Below are 16,493 nucleotides of genomic sequence, written 5' to 3'. Positions count from 1 at the left end.
CACGCGCACTTTGTGATTTCTTGCATATATATATATATATATATATATATATATATATATATATATATATATATATATATATATATATATGCAAGAAATATATAGACATTTACTTTTAAGGAGCAGAGGGTATACATAAAGACATACTTCCTATATACTTAAAATTCAGGTTGTGAGAACACTCACGTTGATCATGGCGTTGGAGGAGATCCTGAAGAGCGTGGCCCTTTCGTTAACGGTCTTCGTTTTAGCAGTGAGGTCCTGTGTGTTGTCGAGGGCCTCCAGCTCCCCCAGGGACTTCTGTAACGCTGTCCCGTGCTTGATGATGAGGTCGTGACACGTTCGCAGGTCCTCCAGCTTGGCTGTTAACACTTTCAGGGTATTGGACACGTCGTCCACCCCGGTGTCACTCACATCCTCCTCGTCTTCGTCCTCTGAAGCAAAAAAGAAAATAATGATCAATCAAAGAGACACTCAGATGGAAAAATGAGTAGACCAGCATATAAATGTTTAAGAAATAGCAAGAGGAATAAACGCAGGACTTACATGAATGTAATGACTACTACAGGACAAAACAGGATTCAATTATCTAAAATAAAGTATGTTGGATAAGAGTTGTGAAAAAACGTGGTGATGATGAGACAGCTATGATACTGAGTTAATGAGAAACTGTAAGCGAGTTTACTCAACAGCAAGTATAGGTACATTTTTCAAGTAATTCTTAATTATTCTCTTAACCTTCTCACTACGTAAGAAATAATCCGGCAACTCTCAAGAATTATGGTTAGGGGGCTTCATATATCTGTATGAGTGTATTGTTTTCCCTAATCATGTAAAGAGCTGTACATGGACAGTGTAAACAGCATACAGTAACTGTGTAACAAGTGTGTAATGTCTGCAGGGTTAAACCTCGGTGTTACCAGTATCTAGCCAGAATGCAATTCATCTTAATTTACAAACATACTCTCCTTAACGTTTCCTCTACAAAAGACCTGAGCGCTTGAAAAAGAAACGCGTAGCGGGCTCAGCTGCATATGCTAATGTCTTGACAACTGTAAATGAATCACCAGGTGAGGCAGAATGCAATAAAAGGACCCATTTATGAACCCCCACTAATAGCACCCTGAGTGACAGGTAGTGTGGTCACTAACCAGGTGTGTAGGAGAGACGAGGTTGATGTAATCAACCTAAATTGCCACGCGGATGATCCTCATGAAGTTAACCTCACACTATGTGTCCATGAAATTAGACTTATCCAGTTAAACTTATGTTCCAATACGGATTCTAGCTCAATGAACTTACGCTGTTCTGAGCCTCTAAACCCAATAACATAGATTGAGATGATATTCAAATGGTTAACATGGTTTGATACAACGACGGTGCACACTGATATTACTATGCCAGCACTCGAGTCAAGACAACCCAAGAGACTGTGTTGGGCCTACGGAACCGCCTGCAGGAGACTTTCACACTTGCCCCTCCGTCTGCCTTAAATCAACATGCTCTAACTCTAGTGAAGGGACCTTCTCAACAAATGGAAACATATTTGTCACAAAACTATCAGGTGGATCTTAGTAGTCAAGAGATTCCTCGTTAAATTGCGAAAGAAGTACCTGAGGAAGGACGATGGGACCCCACCATGTTCAAGCCTGTATAGAAGTTGTGTAAAAAGCTGGAAAGGGTTCTAACAAAATGTTAGCACAGCCTGTTTGCCCATAGAAGCACGTCAAGATCTCAGAAATGTAGAGGGATATGCGACGAAACAAAGAAGGAAGGCGTCTCCACTAAGCAATATCCAGGACCTACTGACAGAAGGTAGCAAGGCAAACGGGCACGAGGGACTGCCAGGCTCTCATCACCAATGAGGGGCATACGTGAAAGTCATATTCTGTTCCCCTTCATTAGTGACAAACTCTCAAGGACAACTACGGACTCCGGGAGTTTAACACAAGGTATTATGGCTTGATGTCTGTCCCACTGGTGTTGAATGAGGAGGAAACTGATCGAAGGGATGTCCCTCACGAAGAACAACCAACATACATGATAACCTGATATACAACCCACAACTGACCAGGCTGCTCCTGCACGAGCCGTCGGTAAGGTCATCCAAGAGTGCTTTACGGACAAGAAACAACGAGTTCCTGGATCAAGTGATACGAAGAGAGATGGATGGCGCATGCAGCAACCCGTGACAAAGTTTCGGCATGCTACCAGACCCAAGAACCAGGTTAAGGTTAATGCAGAGTATGTTCCAGCAACTGGTAATGGGAACGTTCTCTCTTGTCATAGAATGCGTTGTTCTGCTACTGTTACTGGTATGGTGGGCCTTCCATGTTGTTATGGTGTTACTATCCTCATAAGTGGTTAGTCTTTTTTTCTCATTCGTGAAAGTGACTTTCCCTCTTAATAAACGACTGCGCATCATCTTTTCCATTATATCCGTAGTATACTTTTCCTCGATATCGTATTGTTCCCGGTTTATATGTTATGACGTTTAAATTGCTAAATGTAACACAAACAAGTGGTCTTAACTCGAGGCATAGAATATATTTGAAATCATGGACCCCTCCATCCCTTGCTGGACTGCTGCACCACATCGAGCAGGTGCCAAACGGCCAATATATACAGTCCCCAAACCTGCTGTCGCATGACACACCGTACCAACGATAATGGTAATAATAGTACTGGGAATGTTGGAAGTGGTAGCTGAGGAGGTACTGTTAGAAAAGGTTTATTTGTCTTTATCACTGTCGTTGATGGTGGTAGAAGTAGTGGTAGAAGTAGTGGTGGTAGCACTTGGTGGTTATAATTCAAGTGCCGTCGTTATTCATTCACCAGGTGTTACTGCTAATGAAAGTGGTTTTGTTAATAGTGGTTATAATGGTAACGTCTGATCATTATATCTTGTTGCTGTTCTTACTGAGGATTATGATTAATGGTGCTGTTGATGTCTTGTTGGCCGGAGTGCTGTAAGCCTGGTCTCTGGGACGATGAGGTCTGTCTGTGTCTGTCTGTCTACAAGTGACTATGTTAATGCTGGGAAGTAACCTTGTGGTTAACATCTGCTAACGGTGAGTGTTCATGGAGGAGCTGTGAGGAGTTGTGAGCATAAACTTGCGACGCAGTGCCTCACGTGGCAGGCACGCGTGCAGGGCAGTCCTGTAGCTCCACGAGGGAGGTCACGTGCTGCATGCTGGCCATACTGCTACTAGTGGTGCTTGTTGGCGTTGTTGCTGCTGCTGCGGCTGCTACTGTTACTAATTTTAGGTGTGATGGACGCAACGGTCGTGTTGTCATTCTTACTGCCACTCCTGAAGATGGTGATGGCTGGTGTGGTGGTATGATGCTGATGATGTTACTGCTAGTGTTGGTACTGATCTGGGGGAGGTGACGACGGGGTAGGAACCACAAGGTAGGGGAAGCATAAAGTAGACAGCCGGAATGAGTCGCCCTTCGGCTCTCACACCCGCTAGTGACTTCATACAGAGACGGCGGCCGTTATACCTCGACCGGTGGTCACAATGTACACGCCGGGGTGAGGAGAAGGGTGGGAGGGAGAGCCTTCATGCACAATAAACAATGTATAATCATTATGACTCCAATCATACTAAGCTAAAGCCGGTCACCTGTATCGCCAGGTGACATAAGCTGATTTAGATCTGATTATCATTTTTGAATGAGCAAAAATGTTGTAAATATAAGACAAACGTGCGGTGGAACTGGAAATAAACTGTGAAGAAGCAAAGGAATTACGTGCAAGTTAGCATGAAGCACAAGACAATGCCCAAGCTGAGCCAGTGAAGGTCGGCCAGGGAGGAGGAAGGGCTGAGATGGTGGAGTCCATAAACAGCAACCTCCTCGGCCACCAAGCACTACCAAGTCTCACCACGCAACTCCCGCCCTGAGGTACTAAGGCCGGCAGATACAGCAGCACGTCTATTGGTTCGGTGAACCTTCAAATGTTCAGTGACTAAGTAAAGTGCCAGGAACTGGCCAGGAGAAGAAGGCCTACTCCTAGCACTGTCTTCCCAGCCGTAACAAAACAAAGGATAAAACATGCATTGCAAAGGATTAGTAACCTTAAACATTGTCAAGATCAGCTGATATAAAGCTACAAGCAAGTGCAAATCACGAGGGAAAAAAAATCATGTGAATAAGGCCTAGACTCGTCTTAACAATCCGGCCATAGTCAAAATCCCAGGCCAAGGACTCTGTTCTTGCCAGAGTAATAATGCTTAAACAATGGCACCTAAAGACTACATCTGACACTGGGTTACACCCTGCAAGAGAGTGTCTGACTACTCAAAAACTTGCTCTGGGATTCTGATCTTAGCTGTGATCGCGCCCAGTCCCCCTCAGCCAATGGGTGCCTCTGGGTAGCCATGAGAGTGAAGCCAAAGTTTGTGACGAGAACATGGTAGAAAGCCAGGGGCGGCACTGTACCTGTGGTGGTGCCACTCACGTCTCCTGCCACCCATATCGCCACAAGCCACCGGGGAGGAGAGAGAGAGAGAAAATACTGTAGTCAGTCGCCCGCTTGTATCCCTGCCTCGTTCAAGCTACGTTCCGACCAACAGCGTTACCAAAAGACTGAGACACAAAGAGAGTCTCCAATTTTTGAAGACAAAAGTAACCATCTGGGCCCCGGAGCCACAATGACAAGGCGTAACATATGATGGTCAACGGTTCATTCATTCACTATGTTACCACAACTTGCGACCAACACACACACACATATCTCCACCACTAACCACTCCGTTGGCAGACACTTCGTGTGGGCATGCGTGCATCTAGCTCAACTTTCATACCCAAAATAATAAAAAGCTGTGCATTGTCTCATACCATGTTCTTTAAAAGAGTAAAAGGTGAGTTTGTGACCCATCTGGTGTCGCAGTGTAGCCTATACAGGACAAGTGGACCGCATCTCTGGTAACACTTGTGGTCGGCACGCAGCTTGCTCCAGGCAAAAGTATTATGTAATATAAACCTTAAAACTAACAATTTTTGTAACCCAAACTAACAACACTAGATAGACCCTTTCAATAATACCACCAATTACAAAGAATTACTCCTCAGATCTAAGAGATTTTCCTAACACTCAGCCATAATTATGGAAGCTTCAACACGAAACACCTGATGCTTCGGGAAATCAAGAAAACTCTTCAAAGTTCAGTAAATAAACGTTTTCATTAGTATGGAAACCCCAGCAGTCAAGCGTACCGCCGAAAAAAACTTTATTCAGGTTGTGACAGTGAAGAGCTCCAACAACTTCTAGACATGATCATGCTCCACTGAATAAAACATCAGCATAAAATTTTCATGTACTGAAGTTTAAAATGCACGTACTTTATTGGGTTTACAGGCTCAACGCTCGCCACGAACTACAAGGAAAATCCGCCTTAACACAGCTTATAATTTAAGACTAAAACTCTTGTATTAAAAAATTGAGATTCTGTCTTCTTCCCTGCAGTACTGACTGCACTTACAACTTAAACTAGGCACTCTTGTGTAATGCAGCATGTCAACCCTCAGAGTACAACAGTCCGACGTTTGGGTACGATGGCCTTTCCTTTAACTCAGCCCTTAAGGGTCAGGTCAAAGGCCAGGCTATCATATCCTAAAGCTCGTAACGTTATGCTGGAGTTTATCAGCACTCAGGGCCGGCAAGATTACCGCCACATTTGTATGGGATGTTGCTTATTTACAACATTATGTGGGAAAGACCGCATTTCACACAGCGTGGTAAAGAATATCACATACATTCCACTTTTAACAAAATCCGTTTTCTTTTACAGGTATCAGCGACATGACTTGCTGCTAAATTCATAGCTGGTGCAGTGAATTTACACACCAACAAGAAATAATTTCTCGACACGTGAAGTGAAACACTGCTGTAATTCTACGCTTCTTCACCAACATAATGTTCCCCAAACTGACAGTCTGCCAACAGACCAGATGCATGTTCTCCAGCCTACTTGGGGCAAGGCTCAACTTCCCGCGCCTACTGCGCATGATGAATAAAGACCTCCAACTTGTGAGGGACGGGTGAGTGAGGCCGCCTGAGCACGCAACCACGCCTCCTCATACATGGTGTGATATGTAAAAGTCATGTTCATGAAGGGTTGTATCTTTTTATGTCCGCTCCAACCTTCATGATTTACTGACAGATGGACATCATCATCCCCCTGTCAAACCATGAAAGTATTTCATCTGTATGGTAGGTCATTTCTACGGAAAACATGGCAGAAACCAAAAGTGTATCCAAAAGTATTCAGAGTCCAGCCCGCGGCGTGATTGGCAAACTGGCAGGTCGATAATCCCGTCCATACTTTCCAAATAAATTTCTATGGCAGTAGGTTATTCCCAGGGATCCTTATCATCTTTCCTCATCTATTTTCTTGCAGCAGTTGAGCCAAAGGAAAGGGAGGGGGGGGGTGCCTTCAGCTTTAGTATCCTGTTTCTGCGACTGTGTAACACCAGGACTTCCTTTTTTCAAAATGGATCTCCACACATTTACCGCAGGAACTCACTCTGTTCCACCAAGGGCCATCGCACTCTCACTACCTCACTATAATCCCTCACCACACTCCTTAAGTTTCTCTCTCACCATGGAAATCACCAAGCTGTATAACTGTACTTCATTCTATTACTTAAAAACTTATATGAACATTATAAGACTGTCTTGAGCAATGCTTTCACACAGGTTCATGAAATATACATCCTAAGAACTAAAACAAGAACAAGAAGTACTTGCGTTGCCTAATGTAAGGCTACGAGTAAGAAAAAGTAGTTAACTTACAGAAAATTGCAAGTGTGTCTCTCCCTCATTAATATTCAATAAAAAATTGAACTTGCCATCATTTACTAATCATCATCTACAGCACTTTAGTTTCTCTCATGTTCTGTTCCAGGGCTGTCGTGATAACAGTAGACAGACAGACACTGGGGTGGGGGTGACGACATCATGTATCGAATACACTTCTGTCGTGGAGGGACATAAAAATAGTTATACCACAGTACTGATAACCAGAAGCTGGAGTCTTATCTAGAGAGTGCGACTAAACCTACTAACCTTAATTACGTCAGACAACTACGCCCCACACAGATACGCCAGCTGGTTACATGAATTATCAATACGTCCTAAATATCAATGTATGATATACAGCGAACGAAATCCTACCTTCACAATACATACTGCAACCACAACGCTACTTTCTTTTAAAACTTTGACTACGCCTGCAAACACTATGTTAAACACGAACACACCAAATACATTGAGTTCACGTGATACAATTATGCAAAGCAAGAAATACCAGTTGCAACTTTATCAGCACTAACCGTGAGCACGAAATGCTAGATGAAACGCTCAACGAGAAATCTATCCCTTTTAATCTGAGGCTTCTCCAGTGACCTCCGACCTTTTAAATATTGATCCAGAAAACCACTACAGTTAGTTGCTGAAAATACATGAAGGGACGCCCGGCTATATCTTCCTAAGTTATATATTCTTGGAACTACGACTGTCAATATGTGTTGGGTTGCCTTTGCAGAAAGGAAGTACGAAAGTATTCATAGAAAATGCTGAGAGCGGCTACCTGAACACTGTGAATCTTTCCAGATGTTTTCAAGTACGGAGGATAAGATTCGGTAGTCACTGACACTAGAGGATTATACGACAGAAAAATTATCAATAATTAAAGAGGCACAAACATGAAGACACACGACACGATATAAATTAAGAAGCAATAAAAACTACCAGCACAAACACCATGTCAACACGGGGCGGCATCTTCTGCAGTATCCAGGGAAAGACGCATTATACAACTAAACCACAATGGTTGATCAATGATGCTGCAGGAATCGGCAAACACCTCCAAGACGAAGCCACAAGCCACCACCCTACATCTCCAAGACGAAGCCACAAGCCACCACCCTACATCTGCAAGACGAAGCCACAAGCCACCACCCTACATCTCCAAGACGAAGCCACAAGCCACCACCCTACATCTCCAAGACGGAGCCACAAGCCACCATCCTACACCTCCAAGACGGAGCCAAAAGGCAGCACTCCACACAAATACCGTCTGATCAAACTTGGTAGGTACGAGTACAAGAACAAATAAGTAAACAACACCCCCAGTATGGTTAGTAAACCAAACCCGGCAAGTGTAAACCATAGAGTATAGATGTGTCAAATCCCGCTCGACTGGAAAACATTCTCCTGCGTCACCTTTATTTCGTCACTAAGGTGATAATTGTACCATAAAGAAAATAAATCTTAAGATAAATACGCTGCCATGTTACTTATGATAAGTTGAAAGTTTGCTCTTTTCAGACTCAAGTGAAAAATCTTTCGAGTCTCTACATAGCATATGTAACTTGCACATTTAATATCAAACTCTTGATTACTTAAAAAAAGTTAATCATATTAGGTGGTTATATTTGATATGTTACATTATGATGAACATGTTATATGACTCCTGACTATACTTTCCATGTATCACTTCCATTCAATACCTAATGATGTCTGGTGTCCACAGTTACAACACTCCTCAACAAAACAATTGTTTCTGGATATACTAAACATTCATCCATTACATTCAACTTAACCTAATCAATTATCATATACAAATTTAGTACACTCCTATTCCACACAAGGAGACCATGCAAACTATGCTTAAAAGTATAACCATTCATCCTGAGTGATGAAATAAGGAAAAAATAGCAAGTTTTCTGTTAAAACAATAAAACGGTAACAGGACTAAGTCTTATACTCAAATTGCCAATACCACTGTGTAATACATATATACATATATATATATATATATATATATATATATATATATATATATACACCACAAATGCTGTCCTCCTCAGTCAGCCCACCACCAACCTAATCTAATCATTCAGCGCCTGAACGTTCTTCCACACACCCGGCGACGTCTGGTCCATCAGTCATCCCACACAACTATCCTCTACAGAGGCCCCGTCTTCCTCCCTAGTCCTCACCACTCTCCACACCATCACGGATGAGGAAGGGGAGAGGGCAAAACATTTCCCGTCACCGCTCCGTCTCGTAAAGCGATCACCTGACCGAGGTAAGGAGATAACTTTATAAATTTACAAGTTGGACGCTTCATTTCCCAAAAGTTGACATATTACGCGCGCGGAAGCAACTTAGGTTAAAGTTTGCTGCGTAATTCTCAGAATCCCCCCCCCCCCTTTTCTCTCTCTCTCGTGTGTGTGTGTGTGTGTGCAAAAGTCTACATGTAATAATTTTTTTGTACTGTACGGGGGTGTACGGACTCTGCTTGCTCGAAGTTACAGCGCCAGGGAAAAGTCACCTTTACCGCGGCGGTATCGCTGGGAGTCTCGTCTCATTAAAAAAAACTCACTTCAAAGAAGATCACATTTCCTTTTAACCAAAAGCAGCCCAGCCCTGGTATACGGGAGCCTCTAAAAAGTGGGCCTGAATAACTCCATACCAGAATTATATATATATTTCTTTTTCATACTATTTGCCATTTCCCGCGTTAGCGAGGTAGCGTTAAGAACAGAGAACTGGGCCTTAGAGGGAAATATCCTCACCTGACCCCTTATCTGTTCCTTCTTTTGGAAAAATAAAAAAAAAACAAGAGAGGGGAGGATTTCCAGCCACCCGCTCCCTCCCCTTTTAGTCGCCTTCTACGACACGCTGGGAATACGTGGAAAGTATATATATATATATATATATATATATATATATATATATATATATATATATATGAGAGAGAGAGAGAGAGAGAGAGAGAGAGAGAGAGAGAGAGAGAGAGAGAGAGAGAGAGAGAGAGAGAGAGAGAGAGAGAGAGAGAGAGAGAGAGAGAGAGAGAGAGGAGAGAGAGAGAGAGAGAGAGAGAGAGAGAGAGAGAGAGAGAGAGAGAGAGAGAGAGAGAGAGAGAGATTGACACGAACTGGGCTCCATCCCGTGAACTTCTATATGATGTCCACCTTCACAATTTCATCACAGTCTATTCCATTCACCTGCTCCTCATACAATAAATAATAAAAGTTCTTATTTACAACTTTACAAACAAGTTTCTTTGCTGAATTTCGGGTTGTCTTAACTATACTGCTCTGCTCATATGCCTCTGGTGTGCAGCTATTTGGATGGTCACAGGTAAAAGAATACTATTCACTCGGTCACGACCAGGTTTTATTTACTTTAGCATGACTTTAGTTCACCCATAACCCTGAAACTTTCGCCGCAACTCGTGAGGACGTGCCATTAAATAACAGAGTCTGACGTGTATGTATCGTGGCCCCTTGCTGCTGCCGATCCTGGCACCAACGCTGACATTCACAAGTCAGAGGGAGGGCGAGGGGAAGGGTGTGTGGCTCACTGGCTGGCTGGTAGAGAGCATGTTAGTTTCATGGCTGCAGCAAATGACAGAGGAATGTTAAATAGACACACAAAATAGTTTACTATGATTACCGGGAGAAAGAGAAATAAAGAAAGGCAGCAAATGTAAAGCTAATATCTTCATCTTATGATCCCTCTACTGTACAGTCTCCTTAACAGGTATTTCACTTTCCATTTTTGAAAAGGACGTAGATTTCCCCGCACGTGACAGACACTAATATCCCTCATCACTATACCCACACTCCCTTGCTGTCCATTCAGTCGAGTCGACGCACAAGGGCTGTTTCTCCATCTTCCAGAACCCTACGCCCCAGGAACCTTAACTTCTACCTTCTTTCCTCTAGTCCTGCAAACTTCCATCGCCCTAGCTCATCACCACCCTACCTAACCACCGTACAACCACTTCATAACCACCCTATGCGACCGGTGCCCAACTGAAGCAGGACCTACTCAAATACGAAGCTTATGAAGGTTCCCTGCGGTGAAATGAGCCTAATGTCGAGCGAGTAATAACTCTGGACGGCTGATGCCGAGGGCAACGCACTACCCCGGAGCACAATTTACAAGTTATAACTACACAACATACAGCCACACACCCATGTAGCCAATGGCATTACATGCGAAATTAACCACACACTTGTTCACAGTCTGACAAAGGAAGAATCATTATCAAAATCTTGAAACATTACATCATGAAAAAAGAATACCAAGGAAGAAGCTCAGTGAAAGTAAAGAAAAGAACAATTGCATTTAAGAAATGAGCGGAAAGCAAATTACCAAGGCTCTCTGCGGTAGCGTTTAAAACCTGATACTTAGACAACTGTCTAATTGTCTTTATGGTTGACTGCCACACTAACAGGTTGCCTGACTGTTTCACTGAATGTATGGCTGCATAACTAACTGGCTGACTGCCTGCTGGCTAGACGGCTGCAAAACTAACTGATGAGGTTTCTGACATACTAATTGCAGCTTAGCTTACATAAATAACTGGATACCTACCTGATTTCCTGAATGGCTGGCTGCTTAATTGACTGACAAGCACCCTAAACGACTGGATGAGGCCTAAACTGACTGACTGGCTATCAAACTATGGGTCTGGCTGCAACACTGACTCCCCAGTGCAGCAATCTCTCCTCTCCTCTCTCACCGGTGACCAGGGTGGCAAGCCATAATCTTGGCCCCGGGGAAAGCACCACCATTAAAGGAAACACAAACTTCCGCAACTCTCTAAGGCACCAATGGAGGCGGAGGAGACATGGAGGAGGGAAATAACCTCCAACTATACGGCCACAAGAGCCAGAGAATCTATCAGTAAAAGAGGGTTTCTTTGCTATTTCAGAGGGTTTTCTTAGAAATGTACCAATTTTGCCCTATCATCATTTTCCAGGAGCTAGCAGAAGAGAAAAAAAGAAGAAAAGAATGCAAAAGTGACGTACACAGATTTTATAAATATACTTTGAGAGCAGAGGAATAATGTCGGGGAAATCTACCGCCCTGCGTCGTTAATCCCACAAACGGTAGGAACTTTGGCCGTTCATTTTCCATCCAATTACACGGAAAAGCGTATTCCGATAAGTGTGGCGTGGAGGGATGGTAGCTGTTTACTGGAGAATGAGGTAGTCAGCGAACCCGACCCTGAAGCCCAGCGTTGGTAAGTGCCACTACTCCGGACCACAGCTTCACCCGTTACCTTCAGCTGTGAAGAAGTCCTCTTTCACGCCGGGCGTAAGCGTGGTCATAATCGGGGTCCCATCCTGATAACTTCTGTCCATTATCAGGAGAGATTTACAAGCGTGGAGACCCTTTCATCTTGATATATATATATATATATATATATATATATATATATATATATATATATATATATATATATATATATATATATAATTCAAGATACCACGATCTCTTACAAAGAAAGAGCTCTGGTGTTACCCAGAATTTCTTAAACGAGCCTCTCTACTTCAGTGATACAACCTTGCCCAAGATGATCTGCGATGTAACCACGTGCAGGCGACCATAATGCACACATACACACATATATATATACATAGATAGATAGATAGATAGACAGATAGATACGGTCGCAAAGTTGGAAGATGATCCTGAGCTTCTCTCGCTTGCCTCTCTATGAATAGCCTCGCGCGTGCTCGTGTCAGTAAGCAACTAGTTCGGAGAAAAAGAATTTACCGGTTCATCAACTTATGTTTATCTCCGAGACCAGTTCCTAGTCACACGGCAGTTTAAATCTAATATTTACTTCCAATGAAAGAAAATCAAGGAATTGATATTCATGCGATTATAAGCTCCAAAATTTTCTCTGTGGCTCCCGTGAAATCGTCTTCATATAATTCGATCCTCCGTGTGCCTTGATGAGAGGATATTTTCAAAGCCAAATTAATTTTAGAAAAAAAATCACTCCCTAGACCTGCGAGACATGGGTGGAAAAACTACCACATCACAAGGAGCATTAGGTAGTACCATGGTGCTATTCTGGAGGTCATGTCCACTTCGTAGCTTGGCTTGCTGCAGCTTACTAGCCACTTAAAAAAAAATCCTCACAGGTCCAACAGTTTTGTTTGTGCTTTACTGCTTTACATAGCAAACTTTTATCTTTTTGATACATTTGGTTTCTGTGTGATGTTTTATACCTTAAACGGCAAATCTGTGTAAAACTAGGAGTGAGTGATACACCAGGTTTGCAAGTAACACAGTTTTTCCAAACATGGAAACAGAAATAAATTTCAAGGGAAGCTTCGATTCACTGACACTGCCATGTACCAGGGGCCACGACTAACAACCCCTCCTCCGGCAGCACGGGCTCGTCGGATTACGTGGCTCACTGGCTTTAAAACCCATGCGGGAGACTTGAGTCGCCCATGAGCCGCAATGGTGGCTCCAAGCACGTCCGTATTATGTAAGGTAGCACCAAGGTGGTTACCTGCGTCTGTATCTCGGAGAACATTTTCGAGAGAGCTTGTTGATGAAACTGACGGTAAGGATGTTGTCTTTGGACTCAACATGAGAAGTCTGAGCCAATCATCTTTCACCTTAATCTTCAGCATGACGCTTGGGGTACGACAGCACGACCCTGACCCTTAAGGTAAAAGGCAGAAAGTCATGCCTTCGTGCTCAAAAATTACTTCAACAAATGTACCCAGACGTATACAACGACGCGACCCAGATAACATGAGCTAAGCGTGCTTAGGTTGTTTCAAACGTCAACCTCTTTTGAACATAAAAACCAATCGACCAAACTTAACTAAATGTAATCTGCCTAAGTTAGTGTCTGGAGTACGTCTGGTGAGACTTCGCAAGTCAGTTTCTATGACAATTCTAAATCTGCCAGTGACGCACACTATATCACTCCAGCTGCTCCCGTCGCTATCATTATGAGAGCAGCAGCATTGCTGAGCACCACGGTGACGATTTGTCTAACAAGAACAACTGTTAGAGGAAAAGTACACGAAGTGCGATCTACTAATTACCATATTTGTTTGCTACCAATTATACTCGCGGTCTTGCGTATTGTAAGACACAGGTGGTTTATTAAACGGTGGTTCAGGAATGATTAAAATATACTAAACATGCACCGCAACACCAGAATTCAATTTATGATTCTTGGTTGTATATGCACAGCAGCGCCAGAATTCAATTTGTGACTGTCATAAGTCTTCAAGCTCGCGCACACATACAAGTCTTGCCAAGGTTTAAGAAAAAAAAAATTACGGATGTGTTATCTGCCTTGAAAGGAATAACACAAATGAAGTATCCATAAAAAGAGATCGCAAGATAAGGTTGCAAGGGAAAGAAAACTGCAACTCACTACAATTCTCTATGCTCCAGACTTTTGCCTTCTTCCTCTTGAAAGAGAATGGTCTTTCTATCATCTTTAACTCGATTTCCCAGTAACATGGGGTGATATACGAGTGCAAACCTCATTTCACTCCCACACAGCCTTACAGGAATAGTTTACCTCACCATAATGCGCCTTAAAATATTACAAATACAACTTTAAAGTTTTTACCCTGAAGATGCTCTGGTTCAGTTTCAATACTCATATAGTTATTCCAATAGTGAAAGTATATTAGCCAAGTCTTGGGGAATTCTAGATTCAAAGGATGAAGTCTTCAGGAGATAAAGAGAATAATTCAAAGAAATGATAGGAGATGGCCATGGGAAAGCCGTGCCTAATAGCACAAAAGGAACAAAGATAGGAGACTGAAATAGGTATATGGAGAACAAGAAAGTACAAACAGTAAGAACAATAAAGAAATTACAGAATGGTAAAGCTGGAGGTATAGATGGAGTGGTGAGAAATGAAGAAGGGAGGTAAAATTACATTAGGGCAGATCTGGAAACTGTAAGTGTTGAAAAAAAGGTCAGAAACTTGATAACTGGATGATAGCAGCAACTGTTCTACTACACTGTGTACGAATTAAAGAGAAATAAGTCCCCTTAGCATAGCTGGACAGGTCAATGGCAGAAGAGCAACCTGGAGGAATTGCTTAAGAGTCGTGATTCTTCTTCTTGTGGGCAGCTGTTTCATATCTACAAGGGTATCACTCGCCCCACTCAGTACTCCTCACAACCTCCATGGTTTCCTAAAGGCAAAGTTCTTCAAAAGCAAAGATCTGTTGTACAGCTGGAGGCACATTATAGCCCCAAGAAATCGATCTTTTGGGGGACAAATATTCTTCACACGACGTTTTACCAAAATATCATATTCTATATGGACGCGGTGGCCTCAAGGTTGTACATGGAAACTAATACGAGTTCATATATATATATATATATATATATATATATATATATATATATATATATATATATATATATATATATATATATATATATAAATAGATAAATATATATAGGGGAGAAAGAATACTTCCCACGTATTCCCTGCATGTCGTAGAAGGCGACTAAAAGGGAAGGGAGCGGGGGGCTGGAAATCCTCCCCTCTTTTTTTTTTTAAATTTTCCAAAAGAAGGAACAGAGAAGGGGGCCATATGAGGATATTCCCTCAAAGGCCCAGTCCTCTGTTCTTAATGCTACCTCGCTAATGCGGGAAATGGCGAATAGTATGAAGAAAAAAAAAAAAAAAATATATATATATATATATACAAGAATTTGTTTCTACTGCATCCTGAGACGAGAGAACATGAAAATATAATATGAGATATAGAAAAAATCAAAACACTAGATATTGATAAAACGGGGCATGCTGCTTGATACAGTTAATTACTAACTAGGAATAATCACATAACTTACTGAATTAACAGAGACAATTGAAACCCTGGATACACACTGAAATATGCATCACCAGCATAACGAAAACATCAGGAATTATAAAGAAAAAAATCTGCACAAATAAACAAGCGAGAAAGGGAAACAAGTAATTCTCAATCGACCCCTCCCTGGTGACCCAATATCTGTATCGGCATAAAGTTCCCCTCATGGTAAAGACTCCTAAAAAAATCTGCTCCATGACTAAGCAGTGATAGGGTCATTTTTCTCCCAAAGTCAATAATGATATACTTCCTAGACGTTTCAGTGGCTGTGACTTCTTTGATAACGTCAGTTTGATGAGCTTGAGACTTCATGGGGACCAAACTTCGAAGTTGAGAGTGGTCTGCCCTTACACCTGGAAGAAATGCATCCAGCTCATGAAAATCTAATATAGTGGATCAGTCACGTTCGCAAACCGTCTCTCTAGATTTCTAGAGAACTACCAAGAAGTCTGACGAGTCACTAGAGCGTCGGTTGTCTGTGGAACAAAGCAAACGACAGTTTGGAAGCTGGCGGGACTGTTTTTCATGGCTGGTGAGCTATCTGGAGACGCAGGGGATTGACTTGGGGTTAGGCAGGGCCCAGAGAGGGTTGAAGCCTTTCCCGTCAGTAGAGAGGTGGGCTAGTCTTAAAGAGGACATCCCCAACGCCACCAGCCTGCCACCTGGCTGGTCCTACGCCAGGCCACCGCACCTACACCTCCCACCAGTGCTCCCTCGTACGTACCTCCTGGTATAACACCACCAGTTGTTACTACACACAGGGAGGGAGTGCTACCATACGAGAAGGCACCTCTATCCCTGGT

The 16,493-nt window shown here is 42.7% G+C and overlaps 1 protein-coding gene across 14 annotated transcripts in view; it reads right to left on the bottom strand.

Moving 5' to 3' along the window:
- Nucleotides 1-16,493, bottom strand: part of Osbp (oxysterol binding protein) — a 214,538-nt gene that overhangs the window by 155,226 nt on the left and 42,819 nt on the right. For 9 of the 14 annotated variants that reach the window (XM_071679097.1, XM_071679095.1, XM_071679099.1 and 6 more), the window contains one exon: nucleotides 187-434. In XM_071679097.1, coding sequence (XP_071535198.1) covers nucleotides 187-434 — 248 coding nt within the window. Of the gene's footprint in view, nucleotides 1-186; nucleotides 435-4,443; nucleotides 4,468-16,493 lie in introns of all 14 variants that reach the window. The other 5 variants (XM_071679088.1, XM_071679093.1, XM_071679091.1 and 2 more) reach the window with 1 other exon arrangement.

The sequence above is a fragment of the Panulirus ornatus genome, chromosome 29, assembly GCF_036320965.1.
Source record: "Panulirus ornatus isolate Po-2019 chromosome 29, ASM3632096v1, whole genome shotgun sequence".
Classification (NCBI taxonomy): Eukaryota; Metazoa; Arthropoda; class Malacostraca; order Decapoda; family Palinuridae; genus Panulirus; species Panulirus ornatus.
This window is presented reverse-complemented; position numbering and strand designations above follow the sequence as displayed.